Here is a 16,609-nt window from a genome sequence, read left to right as displayed (position 1 = left end):
GTGACAAGAATGTGCCTCTAAAACTTAAGGGAAAATTTTATAGAATGGCAATAAGACCAGCGCTGTTGTATGGATCAGAATGTTGGGCAATCAAGAAGGATCATGTAAGGAGGATGGAGGCAGCAGAAATAAGAATGCTTCGATGAGCATATGGTAAGACTCTGTGGGACATGACATCAAACTCTACAATTAGGATGTCCTCGGGGGTGATGCATGTATCCGAAAAATTGAGGGAGGGAAGACTATGGTGGTTTGGGCATGTCCTTAGGCGACAACCGTCGGATGCGGTCATGAGAGTAGAGTCGATTACAGCTGACGGTGCCAGAAGGAGGGGAAGACCAAGGAGGAAGTGGGTAGACTGCTTGAGATTTGATTTGAAGGATTTATCTCTTACCAAGGACATGACCTTTCATAGGAAAGTATGGAGACTTAGAACCAGGGTAGCCGAGTAGTGTGGGTCACAGCCATAGGGGGTAGCATCTCTATCTTCTTTTTAATGCCTTTGTAGTAATTTCCATGACTTCTACTTTTTATACGCTTTTGTCATTGGAGTTTATGAAGCCTTAGAACTAGGGTAGCGGAGTAGTTTTGCCTTAGTTTAGGTTTTTAACCCATTTGACTTTATTCCTTCTTGTAGCTTGCTATCGCTGACTTCTGTGTATTCTTCTCTTCATTTTTCCTCTTTTTAAATTTAGCAGGTGTTATATTTTTGTCTATATGCATAGATTTTCACGCAGGAATTTATTTGCAGGGATTACTTCCCATTACAGACGCTCATATGAAGAATGCATATGAAGACTGTTCAACTATGTATTTATTTATTTATGTATACATACATTGTATTTTATCTTTATTTTTAAATTGCTCACTGCTGGAGGTCTTCTACAGAAGCTGCTCTCAACCTAGCGTTAGGGGCAGCCTACTACCCTACCTCCTCTTACCCCATTACATATGGGAATAGGGTTTTATTGTTGTTGTTTATATTACACTTTTTCTTAGAATATTACATGTTAATTTAAAAAAAATTAATATAGTGCGTGTGAACTTAAATAAATACCAATAAAAATGTAATCAAAATTATAATTTAACTATAGTTATGAAGATTGAATTGTAAATGAAATTTTACAAGCTAAGGTAGATAACATTAACCGAAAAATCATTTTTTTTATCTCATTTTCTAAATTGGTCATAAAAAATATTGGTCCACGAATGAGTTCATCATTTAATGAAAATTTTCGAATATAAAATTTAAATTATTTTTATAAAGATAATATAAAATTTACTAACAATGGTTAGTTCAAGTGGTAAACAACTTGATATCGTTTAAGTAAGGTCTCGCGTGTGCGATGTGGGTCGGTCTAGATTAATCAAGACGAAATCTTATAAACGGGAGTAAAACAAAAAAATAGTATAAAATTCCATATTTGATAGATTTAACTATGTTTATTTAGTTAATTAGCGTGTGCGATGTGGGTCGGTCAAGATTAATCAAGATGAAATCTTGTAAACGGGAGTAAAACAAAAATAGTATAAAATTCCATATTTGATAGATTTAACTATGTTTATTTAATTAATTAGCGTGAGATTAAAAGAATACTTTTTCGACAATAAATTGAAATGTTCCATATATATGTATTGTATATTGAGTACGAATTTTCCAAATTATCATTATTAGGTGAAATAATGTGCTACTTAATTTCACCAAAGAAGCGAAGGACAACAGTCATGTTATGTGCTCTTTGGAAAATTTAGTGCACTAAAGGTTTGTTTGTTTAAGGTAAAACGTTTTTTTGGAAAATATTTTTTAGTATTTAGTTGGAGGAAAATTGGTTGATTAATGTAAAATATTTTTTTTTATCAATAAAATTTCATTTGTGTTTTTTGAAAAATAACTCACAGTCTGATTTTTCGTAAGTCATTTTTCGAACTTTTTATTTCAAATAATAAATACACAAAATAATTTTATTTTATGAATGTAATATTAATAAAATATTTTAATATCATTTTAATCAAAATATTAATTAATAAAATATTTAAAATATTTATTTAATATTTCTAATAATAAATTATATTTTAATATTATAATAAATAATCAATATATTATAATAAATAAAGATATTATATTTTTATTTTAATAATATAATAAATTATTAATAAAATTTATATTATTATTAATTTCATAGAAATAATATTATTAAATTATTAATAACGAATAATATTATTTATATATTTAATATTAACATAAGAATCTAATAATATTTTAATAAAGATATTTAAAATATACTAATTAATAGTTTTAAAATATAATATAACACTATTACTTTAATAAATATTTTTATTTCAATAAAATATACCAATATTAATATTTTAATAATAAAATTATAAAAATAATATTTTATTAATAAATAAATTATTTTAATATTTAAAAAATAATATATTAAGTTTTATGATAAATAATTATTTACTGTATTAATATTTGTAATAAATAATTTTAAAAAATTTATTAACTAGTGGAAAAAAGGGTTTAAACAATATATTCAAAATATCGTAAAATGGTTTCCAGAAAATGTATTCATTTTACGAAAAATATTTTCCGGAAAACGTTTTCAGTGAAACAAACAGACCCTAAGTTTTAAAGTTTTGGAAATTTTTAATTACTAATTACTGATTTTAATTATTTATTTTAATTATTAATTTATTTGTTTTTATTAAAAAAAATAACTACTATTAAATATTTTTTATATTTTGATCACCGAATTTGAAAACAAAAATGAGATTGATGTTGACAAAGAAAAAATGACACGAAATTTAAAAATTCATATTAATATTATCGTTAATTTTTTAATGATCAGTTATCAAAATAGAAATAAATATAATTGGTGGCACTTTTTCTAAAATTATAATTAACGACTAAAATAAATAAATAATAATAGATTGGTGACTAGTGATGTAGTTCATCCTTTACATACATAGTCAAAAGTTATGCATATATTTAATAATAAAAAATTAATCTTAATCTTGATTTTACTCAAATTCATCAAGTGGTTTTAATAGTTAAATAGAATATTATTTTTTTTATAAGACTCAGTTCGAACAGTTATATCTGCATGATATGTACATATAGATATAAACTAAAAAAATCTAAATAGATAACACAGTATAATCACACATATTATTTAAAAAAAATTAATTTGACTCGTTTTCACATTTAAATTTAAAAATATTTTATTTTTTGATTACTTAAATTATTATTTTCATCCTATTTAACCTTCAAAATAAAAATAAAAAATAAAGTAAAATTATTCTCTTCTTCAATTTCAATTCAAACTTGAATCTTGGTTGAGTGTATAATAATCATATCTCACAGGACATGCATGCATGTCGTACGAATTGAATATTTACACCGAGAAAGTTCTATGGTAAAACAGGGAGGGGATCGGAGATCGGCATGGTTTTTAGAATCAAATCGATTAGTGAATCAGTTATGTTATTGGTTCATTGGTTCAATCGATCTTATCGATCGAAAGAACCGAACGACATCATAATTATTTAAAAAATTAAATAAAAATATCAAAAATATTTAATAAAATAATTTTTTATTTCATAAGTCATATTCAAAGCAAGTCATAACATATACAAGTTAAAACCATAAAATCAAGTGAAACAAAATAATTCAAATTAACTACAACATAATAATTAAGGTAAAACATATTAAATATTAAATATAATTATATAACTATAATTAAAAAATAAATTTGGGGCTAAAAAAATCATAACAAAATGATATTGTTTGGTTTAATTTTTTAAAAAAAATAATCTCACAAGGCTAAGAAACATAGAAAAGAATCTCAAAAGTCTAAAGAGTAAAAATATGAGAACAAAACAATCGCACATGGCTAAGAAACATAGAAGAGCATCACAACTAACTTCTATAAATAATAGAGGTAATTTGGCATTCAAAATCATGGAGCCTTTTGGTGAGCATTGAGTGAACTATTCTTTCACTTCAATCAAGCTCGAATTTTAGGCTTCAATCGAGCTTTTAATTTTTTTTTGAGTTCAAGCCTTTTTGAGTTCAAGTTTCAATATTATATTTCGAGTTTGAGTTGAACTTGATAATTTTTAGCTCGTGAGTTTGAGTCGAGTTGAGCTTACTTTTAAAGTTTTCAAGTTCGAGTTGAGCTCAACAATACTCGAGTTCGACTTGGCTCGTTTAACAAACGACGTCGTTTGATTTAATTTTTTTTTAAAAAAATAATTGACGGTTTTTTCCGGTTTTCAACCGGACCAGTTCGAATGGTTCAGCGGTTCCGGCCGATTCACTAGTAGCGGTTCAACCGGTGTAGATTAAACCGGACTAGACAACGGTTCCCGGTTGAACCGACCGATTCGGTCCGACTTTCAAAACACTGGGGTTCGGTGATTCGATTGCAATTTAATGTATTGTATATTTCCACGTAGATAAGTTATTATTCTATAATGGTCAAATGTTAATGTAGCTCCCAAAATTGTTTTCATTTATCACTTTAGTATTTAAACAAATTATTTTATCACTTTAGCATTTGAAATTATAATATTTTTCTAATTTTTCAAGGATACTATTAATTTTTAAATTGAGATTTTTTTATTAGTATGTGATGATTATAATATAATATATGTTCAAAAGACTATCAATTATTTGACAATAAACATTCAAACATCCCTACAGACGTCGTACTTGAACCTGAGACATCTAGAGATAACCATTATCGTTTTAATCACTAAAATCACTTGATTCATATTTGTATCGTGGTGTTTTCCTGCACTTATCATCGGGATGGATCGAGGGGCGGGTGGGGACAGCCGTCCTCCAGAAAATTTAAAATTACTATATATTTTAGAAATTTTCTATATATTTTTATTGAAATTATGTTTTCGTCCCCTAAAATTTTATAAGTTCCCCTAAAATTTTATAAGTTTATCCCCTCCTAAAATTTTAAAAGTTTACCCCCTAACATAAAAATCTTACAATAGTCCCTACTTATCGTATTATGTCATATTTATTGACGACATTAGTCAATAGACAGTATACTCACGGTGATATCGATTAATAATTTCAGATATCAGCATAAATAAAATTCTTTAAATACTATAATGATAAACGAGAACAAGTATAGGGACTAAATCAGCATAACATTTTCTAGATAGTTTATTCTGGTATTCTGAGTTATCTCAGGCAATGCCACCTTTAGATTTCTGTTAGACAACCTTTAGATAGGAACCTTTAGATAGATTCGCCTCACCTCATCATAGATTCGCCTCACCTCAGCTTGTGCTTTCTCCAGGACTCTAGGATTTTTCATCATTTCTGACATTGCCCATTCTGCTGTAGTTGAAGATATCTCGGTTCCATCTGCAATCATGCCCTGATAAGCAGTTCTACTTGGTTAAATTACAAAACATCTGTGTAAAACATTCAAGCAACTGAAGAAAACAAGGTCTTATATTTGAACACTGAATAAAGGAACTTCCCAATGATCTCAAGCTTCAAGTTCTTTGATATTTGAGCATTTTAAATTTTTAGGACTGTTAAACACACAAGATACTACTAAGTACTCACCAGGATAACAGCTTTGATGTGGTCAGTTGTTAAGGGAAATTCAAGGTATCCATGATCCTGAAGATGCAAAAGAACATCAACTAGATCATCTGTTACATCATCACTGTTCTTCGGATTTGCATTGCTAGCTTTATGTTCTTCAATAATGCTTTCAAGCATCACATCAAAGTCATGGTGCATGCTCTCAAGTTTGGCTCTCATCCCACCGATCATAGGAAGCAATTTGAAGGAAGGAAACATATCGGTAATACTAAAACCAGTTGCTAGTTCGACACTTTTCCTCATAATTGAAAGGAATGTTTCATGTTGCTTGCATCTTCCGCCAACAACAGTCCTTAAAGTGATGTTATATGATAAGTTTTTTAACAGTTCTCCGAGGTTTTCCAATCATGTACTAGAAAATATGGATATAACCAAACATGAAACCTCCTCTTCTCTAATTGATCGGAATGATTGTACACGTTTCTTATGTTGCGGAAGACGACTATCGGATAGAGCAAAATCGCAACTGATAATTTGAGAAAATAAAAATGAAGATAAAAGAGACACAAAATTTACGTGGAAAACCCCTAAATAATATAGGGTAAAAAACCACGGGCAACGGTAGAAGAATTTCACTATGAGAAAAATAGGAATTACAACCTCTCTCGATCTACCAAGGAGAATACAATGATAATTCTCTCTTGATAAAAAGAAGAAAACAACTCTCAAGAAACTCTCTAAATTCTCTCTAGTATTAGAAGAAAGCTAGAATGCTTTGGGATGATTTTAAAGCTAAATGAGCTAGGGTATTTATAGTCGAAGTCTTAAGGACTAATTTGTAAATACCCTAAAGTACAATGACTAATTTAAGCTTTTACCATTTTTTCAACAAATTAGTTGAAACTTTTGACAATTTGCATTGAATGAATTCGGTGCATTAATGCATCGTTTTCCTTGACTTTTCAACAATCTCCCACTTGAAGATTTGATTGGAACAATCATATCTTCACACCATTCTTTCTACCTTGTACCTTCATGTTGCTTACGTCTCTGACAGGCCACAGGAGGATCGACACCAGGTAAATTTATCAGCATTGATTGCCTTCGTCATGAAATCTGCTATGTTATCTTTAGTATGGATCTTCTGCATATCTATCGTCCATTCTTCCACCTTTTCACGAATGAAGTGGTACTGAACTAGTATGTTCTTTGTCCTTGAATGAAAATGCTGGATTCCTTGCTAGATGCAAGGCGCTTTGACTGTCACAAAACAGAGAGACATACTCTTGATTGTGCCCAAGCTCCTCCAATAACATCTTCAACCAAATTGCTTCTTTACTGCTTGTGTAGCTGCTACATATTATGTTTCTGTTGTGGATGTAGCCACAACTGATTACAATTTTGAAACCCAGCTTACAGCTCCATCAGCAATTTTGAACACATATCCTGTCGTAGATTTGCTTTTATTTAAATCCCCCGCATAGTCAGAATCTACATACCCATTGATTAGTAAGTTTGATCCTCCGTAACATAATGCAACATTTGAGGTCCCTTTGATGTATCTCAGGATCCTCTTTACTGTATTTCAATGCTCTTTGCCTGGATTCGTCATGTACCGACTAACTACTCCCACTGCTTGTGCAATGTCTGGTCTTGTGCATATCATAGCGAACATTAAGCTTCCCACTGCTGATGCATACGGTACTCGAGACATCTTCATCCTCTCTTCTTCACTGCTAGGACTCATACTGGAGGATAATTTGAAGTTAATAGGAAGAGGGGTAGAAATTGGCTTACAATTTTGCATGCTAAATCGTGACAAGATTTTCTTCAAGTAATTCTTTTGTGAAAGTCAAATCTTCCTATTACTTCTGTCTCGATGAATTTGCATCCCTAGAATCTTGTTTGCTGATCCCAAGTCCTTCATTTCAAATTCCCTAGCCAGTTGTGCCTTCAATTTTTCAATATGATCTTTGTTGGGTCCTGCAACCAACATGTCATCCACATACAACAGCAATATAACAAAATCGTTATCACCAGACCTCTTGAAATAAGCACAAGGGTCTGCATTAAGTCTGTTGTATCCAAGGCACATAATGAAGGAATCAAATCTCTTATACCAACACCTCGGTGTCTGCTTTAGACCGTACAGAGATTTGTTCAACCTGCAAACCAAGTTATTCTTTTCGTCTTCTTCAAAACCTTCAGGCTGGAGCATATAAATTTCTTCTTCAAAATTTCCATGAAGAAAAGCTGTTTTAACATCTAGCTGTTCCAGATGTAAATTCAATGTAGTACACATTTCCAAGACTACTCGAACTATTGTTAGTCGAACCACAGGAGAAAAAATTTCATTGAAATCAATACCTTCTTTCTGAGCATATCCTTTGACCACCATTCTTGCACGATACCTCTCCACTTGATCGTCACCATTTCGCTTGATTTTGAAAACACATTTGTTACCAATTGGTTTCCTTCCTTGTGGTAGTCACACAAGATCCCGTGTATTATTTTTATGAAGGGCTTCGATTTCTTCTTGCATCGCCATCATCCACATTGAAGCATCTGAGTTGTTTATTGCCTCCTGGTATGTTGATGGCTCACCATCCTCTGTTAAAAGGCAGTATGCAATATTTCCTTCTATATTATAATCTGAGTGCCAATTGGGACGTCTTCTCACACAATCTGATTGACGAGTTGTTGGAGCTTCAGAACTCGCTGGTTCTTGTTCATCATGTGCTGGTTCTGCTTCAGAAGAATCTCCTTATTCAAACTCCTTTTCCACATGTATCTGTGTAGTCTCTGACTTTTCAGCGCTATCATCGTCTTCTTTTCTTTGTAGCTTGTCTTCTACAAAGATAACATCTCTACTAATGATCACTTTGCGGGTAGTGGGATCCCACAAGCGATACCCCTTTACTCCATCAGCATACCCCAATAATTTGCATTTCCTGGATTTTGGATCCAACTTTGAAATTTCTTAGGAGTTGTACATCACGTACACTATACTTCCAAATACATAGAGGTTTGAATAATCAGCTGGTTTACCAGTCCACATCTCTATTGGTGTCTTCAGCTCTATTGCAGTTGATGGAGCTCGATTCACCAAATAACAGGCGGTATTGACTGCTTCTGCCCATAATGATTTTTCTAGGCTTGCATCCCTCAACATTGCTCTTGTTCTTTCTAACAAGGTTCTGTCATCCGCTTTGCCACTCCATTTTGTTGAGGAGTGTTCGCCACTGTGAACTGTCTTTTGATGCCTTCTTTCTTGCAAAAGTCATCAAATTCTTTGCTTGTGTATTCTCCTCCATTATCTGTTCTGAAACACTTGATCTTATTTCCAGAATCAAGTTCCACCCGCGCTTTGAAGTTTTTGAAAGTTAAAAACACATCTGACTTCTTCTTAATAGGGTACACCCAACATCTCCTGGAGTAGTCATCAATAAATGAGACAAAGTATTTTGCTCTACCTAGGGATGTAACTGGTGCTTGCCATACGTCAGAATGAACCAATTCTAGAGGCAAAAAATTCTAGAACATTTTTGCCTCTAGAATTTAACGTGTTGAATTTTAACCGGTGCTGCTTACTTGTTATGCAATGCTCACACAAAGTAAGTGATACCTTTGTTAAGCCTGAAAGTAGCTTTTCCTCCACAAGAACTTTCATTCCTTGTTCTGACATGAGTCCAAGTTTCTGATGTCATAGCATTGAAGAATCTGAACTACATGAGGTAACAGAGGCTTCTGCTTTTAGCAAAGTCTCTCACTTCAGCATGTACAAGTTTGCAGCTATATTTTCTCCTTTCAGCACCACAAGAGTTCCACGAAACACCTTCATGATTTCTTTCTGTGTTTCAATCTTGCTTGCATTATTATCCAACAATCCGTAGGATAATAAATTTTTCTTCAGGCCTTTCACGTGCCGCACATCTCGAACAATTTTGATTGTTCCATCGTACATCTTCAATTTGATGGTTCTCACGCCAATGATCTCTAAGGCATGATCATTGCAATTATACACAGATCCTCCTGAGACATGTTCATACTGATGGAATCATTCTCTTCTTGAGGTCATGTGATATGTTGCTCCCGAATCAATGAGCCATATGTTTGCATATCTCTTTCTACCTTCCACGGTGGTTGACGCTTCACAGCATAGAGCATTTTCATCATCTGAAGTGTTTGTAGTATTGCCTTGTGGATTGGAGTTTTTATTTAGACTCCAACAATCCTTCTTCAAGTGACCCTTCTTTCTACAGTTGTAACACTTTAAATTCTTCTTGCTCATTGACTTCGATCTACCATGTTTGTGACTGTTGCTTTGGCCACGTTCCGTTGATCTCCCTCTCATCGTTGTCAACGCTTCTGCTTATTGCAGCTTTACTTGTATGTCTTCCTTGTTCTTGCGCCGATTTTCTTCTTGTAGAACAGCAGCTGCAACATCATCGAAGACTAGATTGGTGACATTATTATTTGTCAAGTTGATGATGAGTTGATCGTACGAATCCGGTAGACTTTGAAGTAGAAGTTCAACACGTTCTTGTTCTCCTATTTTACAGCTTAAGGATGTAAGCTGAGAAAATAAGGTGTTCAGTGTATTTAAGTGCTCCATCACTGAAGTAGATTCTGGCATACGGAGAGTGTACAATTTCCTCTTAAGGAAAATTTTATTGTGCAACGATGTGGCCTCATACAATTTGGTGAGATGATCACATATCTCCTTAGCTGTATTCTTCTCCTCGATGCTTGACAATACTTCATCTGCTAATGCTAGATGAAAGTTTTCCATAGCATTCCCGTCCATCTCGTTCTATTTGATGTCATCTGTGAAATCGACCGGCCTTTCATTGATAGCCGCTAGACACCCGTCTTTCCTGAGGATGGCCTTCATATTCAATTTCCACAATGAGAAATTTTTCCCATTGAACTTTTCAATGTCAAATTTTGTTGCCATAGCTTCTATTATTGATAGCTCCCACTATTTCACTATCGTGAATAGTTCTCTAGAACCTCAAAGAAGGGGTAATACTTTCTTATTTTCTTATGTTGGAGGATCCACCTTTTGGTGGCAACCAAAAAGACAATAAGCAGATATTACACACTCAAATCTGGCTCGGATATCAATTGTTGCGGAAGACGGCTATCGGATAGAGCAAAATCGCAACTGATAATTTGAGAAAATAAAAATGAAGATAAAAGAGACACAAAATTTACGTGGAAACCCCCTAAATAATATAGGGTAAAAACCACGGGCAACGGTAGAAGAATTTCACTATGAGAAAAATAGGAATTACAACCTCTCTCGATCTACCAAGGAGAATACAATGACAATTCTCTCTTGATAAAAAGGAGAAAACAACTCTCAAGAAACTCTCTAAATTCTCTCTAGTATTAGAAGAAAGCTAGAATGCTTTGGGATGATTTTGAAGCTAAATGAGTTAGGGTATTTATAGTCGAAGTCTTAAGGACTAATTTGTAAATACCCTAAAATACAATGATTAATTTAAGCTTTTACCATTTTTTTAAACAAATTAGTTGAAACTTTTGACAATTTGCATTGAATGAATTCGGTGCATTAATGTACCGTTTTCCTTGACTTTTCAACATCTTACTAAGCAGCTCCAACGTGCAAACTTTTCGAAGCTGCCTCCAATAATCTCCATATGGCCCAAAAACAATATCTGAAAATTTATACAATATGATTTATGCAGCAAGGAGATAGGGCCTGTTAGCAAAATTGATATCATGTGTTTTCATCACTTCTTTATCAGCCTCCGGAGAAGAAACAACAATGTGTGATAATTCACCAAGTTATAGGTGCATCACGGAACCATGCCTTTAGGCTAGTTCTGTCAAGCAGTGATGGGGAAGAGAGAAAAGTAAATGGTGCAAGTGCCCTATAATAGGTAATTTCCATGGTGCAGGAGGTAGATTTGGGGGTGAGCCCTTTATTTTGGATCTCATCCGTATCTTAAACACCATGAAAATGAACACAAGAAAGGCCAATGACAATGGGAGCAACTTGAGTTGGTTATCCATTGTAGGAAGACTAGTGGAGAAAGTCTTGATGAAATGACGTTTCTTCTGAATTTATGCAGCATGCGTAATCTTGACACCAGCCTGTGTGTCAAGACTGATTTATCAATGCATATGAGGACATGAAAAAAAAAACTATTTTTTATAATATAATATTGGAATGAGGAACATGAATTGAGTAAAATAATAGGCCTAACCGTTGTCAGGACATGGAAATCATTGAGATTGAAGAAGATGAACCTCTTGTCCATCAACTTATTGTTCAAATAAAATCGATTAAAAAATATTAATGAGTTGCTAACATAAAAATTAAAAACAAAAATATTACGTTAATATTATCATTAACTTTTTAATGACAGTGGACTAAAATAAAACATTATATATAACTAAGTAAATAATTTGTTTACCCGTATTATTATTAGTTCAAAATATTCGCCTAAATAATATTATTATTTAGGGTTCCTTTGACTAGGTTAGATGCCCCTGTGAGCTTGCAGTCAAGAACTGATTACTACCACCCCTGACCAGCAGATATTATTGGAATAATCTATTATATCCTCTGAGAATTCACACGAGTTCGCTGGTTAGTTATAATATTTTCTTGGACTCATCGAGGAAGTTACTGATAGATTAGGTAGTAACTAAGATGGCCATATATAGACGGTAAGATTTTCTGTCATTCCGAATTTGATCCGAAAAATAATTTTTTCTATTTGTATTTCATCCGACTTAGGGTTTAAGGTATCTTTCGGTTTAAAATCCGACTTGAATTTTTAGGTTGAAACTCGGATAGTTCGAATTTGATCCAAAGAATAAATTTTTCTATTTGTATTTGATCCTACTTAGGGTTTAAGAAGGTCTCTATAGGTTCGAAATTCGACTTGGATTTTTAGGTTGAAACTCGTACCTGACCCAACTCGACCTATATATATACATATATATATATATTGGATTGATCGAGGAACTTATTGATAGATTATGCAATATCTAGGATGGCCATGGATAGAGTTAGATTCCAGTCATTCCAAATTTGATTGGAAAATTCTTTTTTCCATATGTATTTGATCTGACTTAGGGTTTAAAAAGGTCTATGTCGGTTCAAAATCTGACTTGAAATTTAAGGTTGAAAAATATCTGACCCAACTCGATCTATATATATATATTATTTTTATCAAGTAAAATAAGGACTTAATGGAAGAAGAAAAAATAGAAAGAGATACTATTGCAATTGTCTTAAAATATATAAAAGATAATTATAATATTATGTCTTGTCGATTTTTTTCACTATGAATCTAAACTCAGACCCCAATCTTAAGAAACCCAATTTAAATCCCAATTTTTTAATTAGAAACTGACTCAATCGATTATGATCATATTAGAACGCGTCGGACTCGGGTGAAATGCCCATCCCTTGCAGCATCTCCACCCACAAAGTTAAGTTTAGTTTTGACAATAAATGGTTAAGAGTTGGTGACCCTTTCCATGATGCTGTGCCTAATTTTGATGATCATGTTAAGGGCCGTTCATAAACGACTTGTTTAAAAGAAGAAAATTATACTCAAAACGTACCCCCAAACTTAATTGCTATCAACTAACATCACAACTTGCATTTACTCAACACAAAAATACTCAATCACGCACTGAAAAACAAAGTAACCACGCTGAACACAAGTAATAAGTTAGGCCTGAAAGGCATCGCTTACTAAACTAGAAGACTCACAGCAAGAAAAACACTAAGAACAAGCTCAATACAACAGCACTCAACCTGTCTGCCCCAAAAAACATACCACCACTCTCATCATCAGCTACCTGATCAGCCGGCTCCTCGTCTGGTGACTCCGCTGGTGAGTCTGAATCCGGTGTTGGTGCCGCCTTAGTCTTGGATTTGGACTTGGACTTTGATTTGGATTTGGACCCCTTTGGTGCATCTGCTGCCTCCGCTGGGGCAGGGGCCGGGGCTGAGCTAAGAGCTGACACCTTGAACAACTCTTCGGGAATCAAGACTTTATCGATTGTATAAATTGCTACCGGTTGCTAGTCGAGCAGAGTCCCGGTTATTTTGACGGTGTTGATCCTGGTCTTTAGAGTCACCTCTTCACCCTCGTTTTGCACGGTGAAATCGAACTTGCTGGCTCCGTCGGTAGCTAATGTGTTCATGAGTCCGTTGTTGGATTTCAACATGGACATAGATTGGTACACAGGCACACCAAAGAATTCGAGGAATGATGCTTTCTTAGAAGCTGTGAAGTTCTTGTACTTCGGTAAAAAGGCTTTGAATGGATCGTCCAGAGGGCAGAATACAGTCAATCCTCCATTAACATTATCCTAGAAGCTTAACGATAGATCCATTACGAATTCATTCGTAGAATACAAAGAAATAAACAAGCAAAATCTCAATTATTTTACGGTTCATGCAGATATCAAGTCACAACTACACACTAGGGGCAAAGTAAAGACAGGCAAACCAGCACCAACAAAGGAGTAAATAACAAATCAAAACATGCCATTTCCTTAGCTACCAGTCCATGCACTTACTACAAGCTTCTAACCAAGCCTATTAATGTCAACGACTTCCAAGTTGCAACTTCCAACCGTTTACGCCTATCTCGACTCCTTATCCAAACTACCACCATCTTCGAATCAATGTCTACAACAACTGTCTCATACATTTACTGCATGTTGTTTGCTTATAGGATAGTGTTAAATCCAGGACAATAATGTGCATGCTCTAGAGTCTAGGGTCCCAACACTTTAATGGACATTCACAATTTGGCATCGAATTGGTAGGAAAAAACAAAACCAGATCTGGATTTGACCTTGTCTAGAAATTTCACAAACAAAAACAAAATTTGAAAAATCTTAAGATGTCATTGTCATGCTCCTGGATTAAAAATTGGCTCACCCACTCTCCAACAACACCTTGCCTTTCTGAAAACTAAAGTTAGCCATACGTAGAGTAGATACTCATACAAACGAATCATATGCCAGGAACCAGATTTGAACTGGTGACACAAGGATTTTCAGTCCTCTGCTCTACCAACTGAGCTATCCCGACCATTACCGACGTATTATCCTCATAATACTAGATGATTTGGGTCTATGTCAATTAAAAATGAAAAAAAAAACCAAAAAAGTAAGAAATTAAAAGTCTCGAACGGAAATTTCTTGGATCTTTAAAAGGAAGACTTTGTAAATTTTCATATGGATTATGAATCATTCAAATAGGTATGAGCAAAGAAAACACTATACTATGTCATGATCACAACTTTTCAATGTGCTTTTACACTATTTCTCCATTGCACACTAAAACCCACCATCATCAGCCAATCAAACGGCCAAAAATGAGTTCTTTTTCTAGTTTCTACCCCTTTTTCCCAATACCCCATTTCCTTCTTTCACCATCTTTTTCACTAGATTGGTTCATGAAAGAATCAAATAACAAATTTCCAGCTTACCTCATATGTTCCCATGGCTTCAGGATTTGCCAGAAGTGTATCAGCAAACACTTTACATCCATGCGCAGACATAATGCCAGTGATATTCAGCTCACTTGGCCCTGGAGTAGGAGCTTCAGCTACAGCAGAAGGCAAAGCCTTGCTGATCTGAATCACAGATATATTATAAGGAAGCTCCTCCACAGATTTAACAAAAAACGATTCCAGATTCCCACCATTGTCTTCAGCTCCAAAACCAACTTTCCCACCTTTGAAATCGGTTATATTAACAAACCCAGAAACCCCGGGAGCCACCCCAGTAGCTTGGAACATAGTGGCAGCCAGTGCAGTGCCATCCCTTATTTGGTGAAGCTTCTTGGCACCGAAGTAGTCGAGGAGGACATGGAGGGAGAGGATGTTCTTGATGGTGAAAATGGAAGGGTTTTTGGCTAAGAGAGAGGACATGGCGGCGTTGTCCAAGGCGAGAACCGTGATGGTGGTGCGGCGGTTGATCTACGGAGCTAAGTGTGTGAGTGTGAGGTAATGGTTGAATGTTGATAAAGATGGGTGCTTTGCTAGCAGGTGTGTAATGTTGTGGGCATTTGAGGTTTGGAAGAGAAGAACAAGTGAGAAAATGAGAAGAAGAATGTGTTGCCTTTGCCCCATCATGCTGTTTCTCTTCCCTTTCCCTTCGCTTCTGAGCTCTGAGTTGTGTTTGTTTTGACAAAGGAAAGGAAAGCTTGAAAGTGATTTGTAGTGTAGGGTAGTGGCTACTGGCTAAAGCTAAAGGGGGATGAAAAACTGAAAGTTAAGAGGTTTTTTATTAGTGAATGGGCTTGGAATGTGCTTAAATTACAGATGGAGGCACTGTGCTTCTCAATGGGTTTGGGTTGGAAAAGTGAGATAAGGGTCAGGTTTTAGAATTCATAGCCACTTTCTGATATGTCAAATTAATTGAAGATTTAATCTATATACATTTTTAATGGTAAAATGGTTGAGATAATATAAGTGATATTTTTTATTTTTTAATATAATTTATTTTGGGATTATTTTCTCATTTAGGGTGAATTGAATAATATCAATCTAAAGATGCCAGATGTTTCACGTGTCTTCAAGATAAATATGAAGACTTCACGACTGCATGGTGTCTTCAGACAAATGAAGAAAATCCTATGACTATATGGAGTCTTCAGGCAACTTGAGAAGATTATAGGAGTGCACGATGTCTTCAGACCAATAAAAACTTCTAGTTCAAAAAATAATATGGTGGATATCTTATATGGTAAAATTATTTTTCCACAACCCTATACGAGCGAGGAAGCCACTTTTTAATTTAAGAGCTTTTAATTAATTAATAAATTTAGTTTTCAGATTTATGAACCAAACGATCTTAGTGGTAAAAGAATTGTTATTATTTTTTAAGGTTACAAATTAAATGTTAAATAATGAGACTTATCTTTAAATAATTATTACCTTATAATTACTACAAATTAAATAGAGAGAGGTTTTAAAAGTAAAGTAAAAGATTATCAAATATTGAGATTTGTATGTAACA

At 34.0% G+C, this 16,609-nt stretch overlaps 1 protein-coding gene, 1 non-coding gene and 1 pseudogene across 2 annotated transcripts; all 3 read right to left on the bottom strand.

Moving 5' to 3' along the window:
- Window positions 1-5,249: 5,249 nt before the first annotated feature.
- LOC120160666 (cytochrome P450 71D6-like) lies at window positions 5,250-5,884 on the bottom strand. The gene is made up of 2 exons (XM_039171026.1): window positions 5,600-5,884; window positions 5,250-5,405 (listed from the first exon to the last, which is right to left on the bottom strand). The coding sequence occupies exons 1-2, from the start codon at window positions 5,882-5,884 to the stop codon at window positions 5,250-5,252; spliced, it is 441 nt and encodes a 146-aa protein (XP_039026957.1).
- Window positions 5,885-13,178: 7,294 nt separating this feature from the next.
- Window positions 13,179-15,818, bottom strand: LOC120160235 (annotated as a pseudogene).
- Window positions 14,603-14,675, bottom strand: TRNAF-GAA. The gene has a single exon. It is a non-coding gene; the product is annotated as a tRNA-Phe (tRNA).
- Window positions 15,819-16,609: the final 791 nt, after the last annotated feature.

The sequence above is a fragment of the Hibiscus syriacus genome, unplaced genomic scaffold (genome assembly GCF_006381635.1).
Source record: "Hibiscus syriacus cultivar Baekdansim isolate YM2019G1 unplaced genomic scaffold, ASM638163v2 tig00111392_pilon, whole genome shotgun sequence".
Taxonomy (NCBI): Eukaryota; Viridiplantae; Streptophyta; class Magnoliopsida; order Malvales; family Malvaceae; genus Hibiscus; species Hibiscus syriacus.
This window is presented reverse-complemented; position numbering and strand designations above follow the sequence as displayed.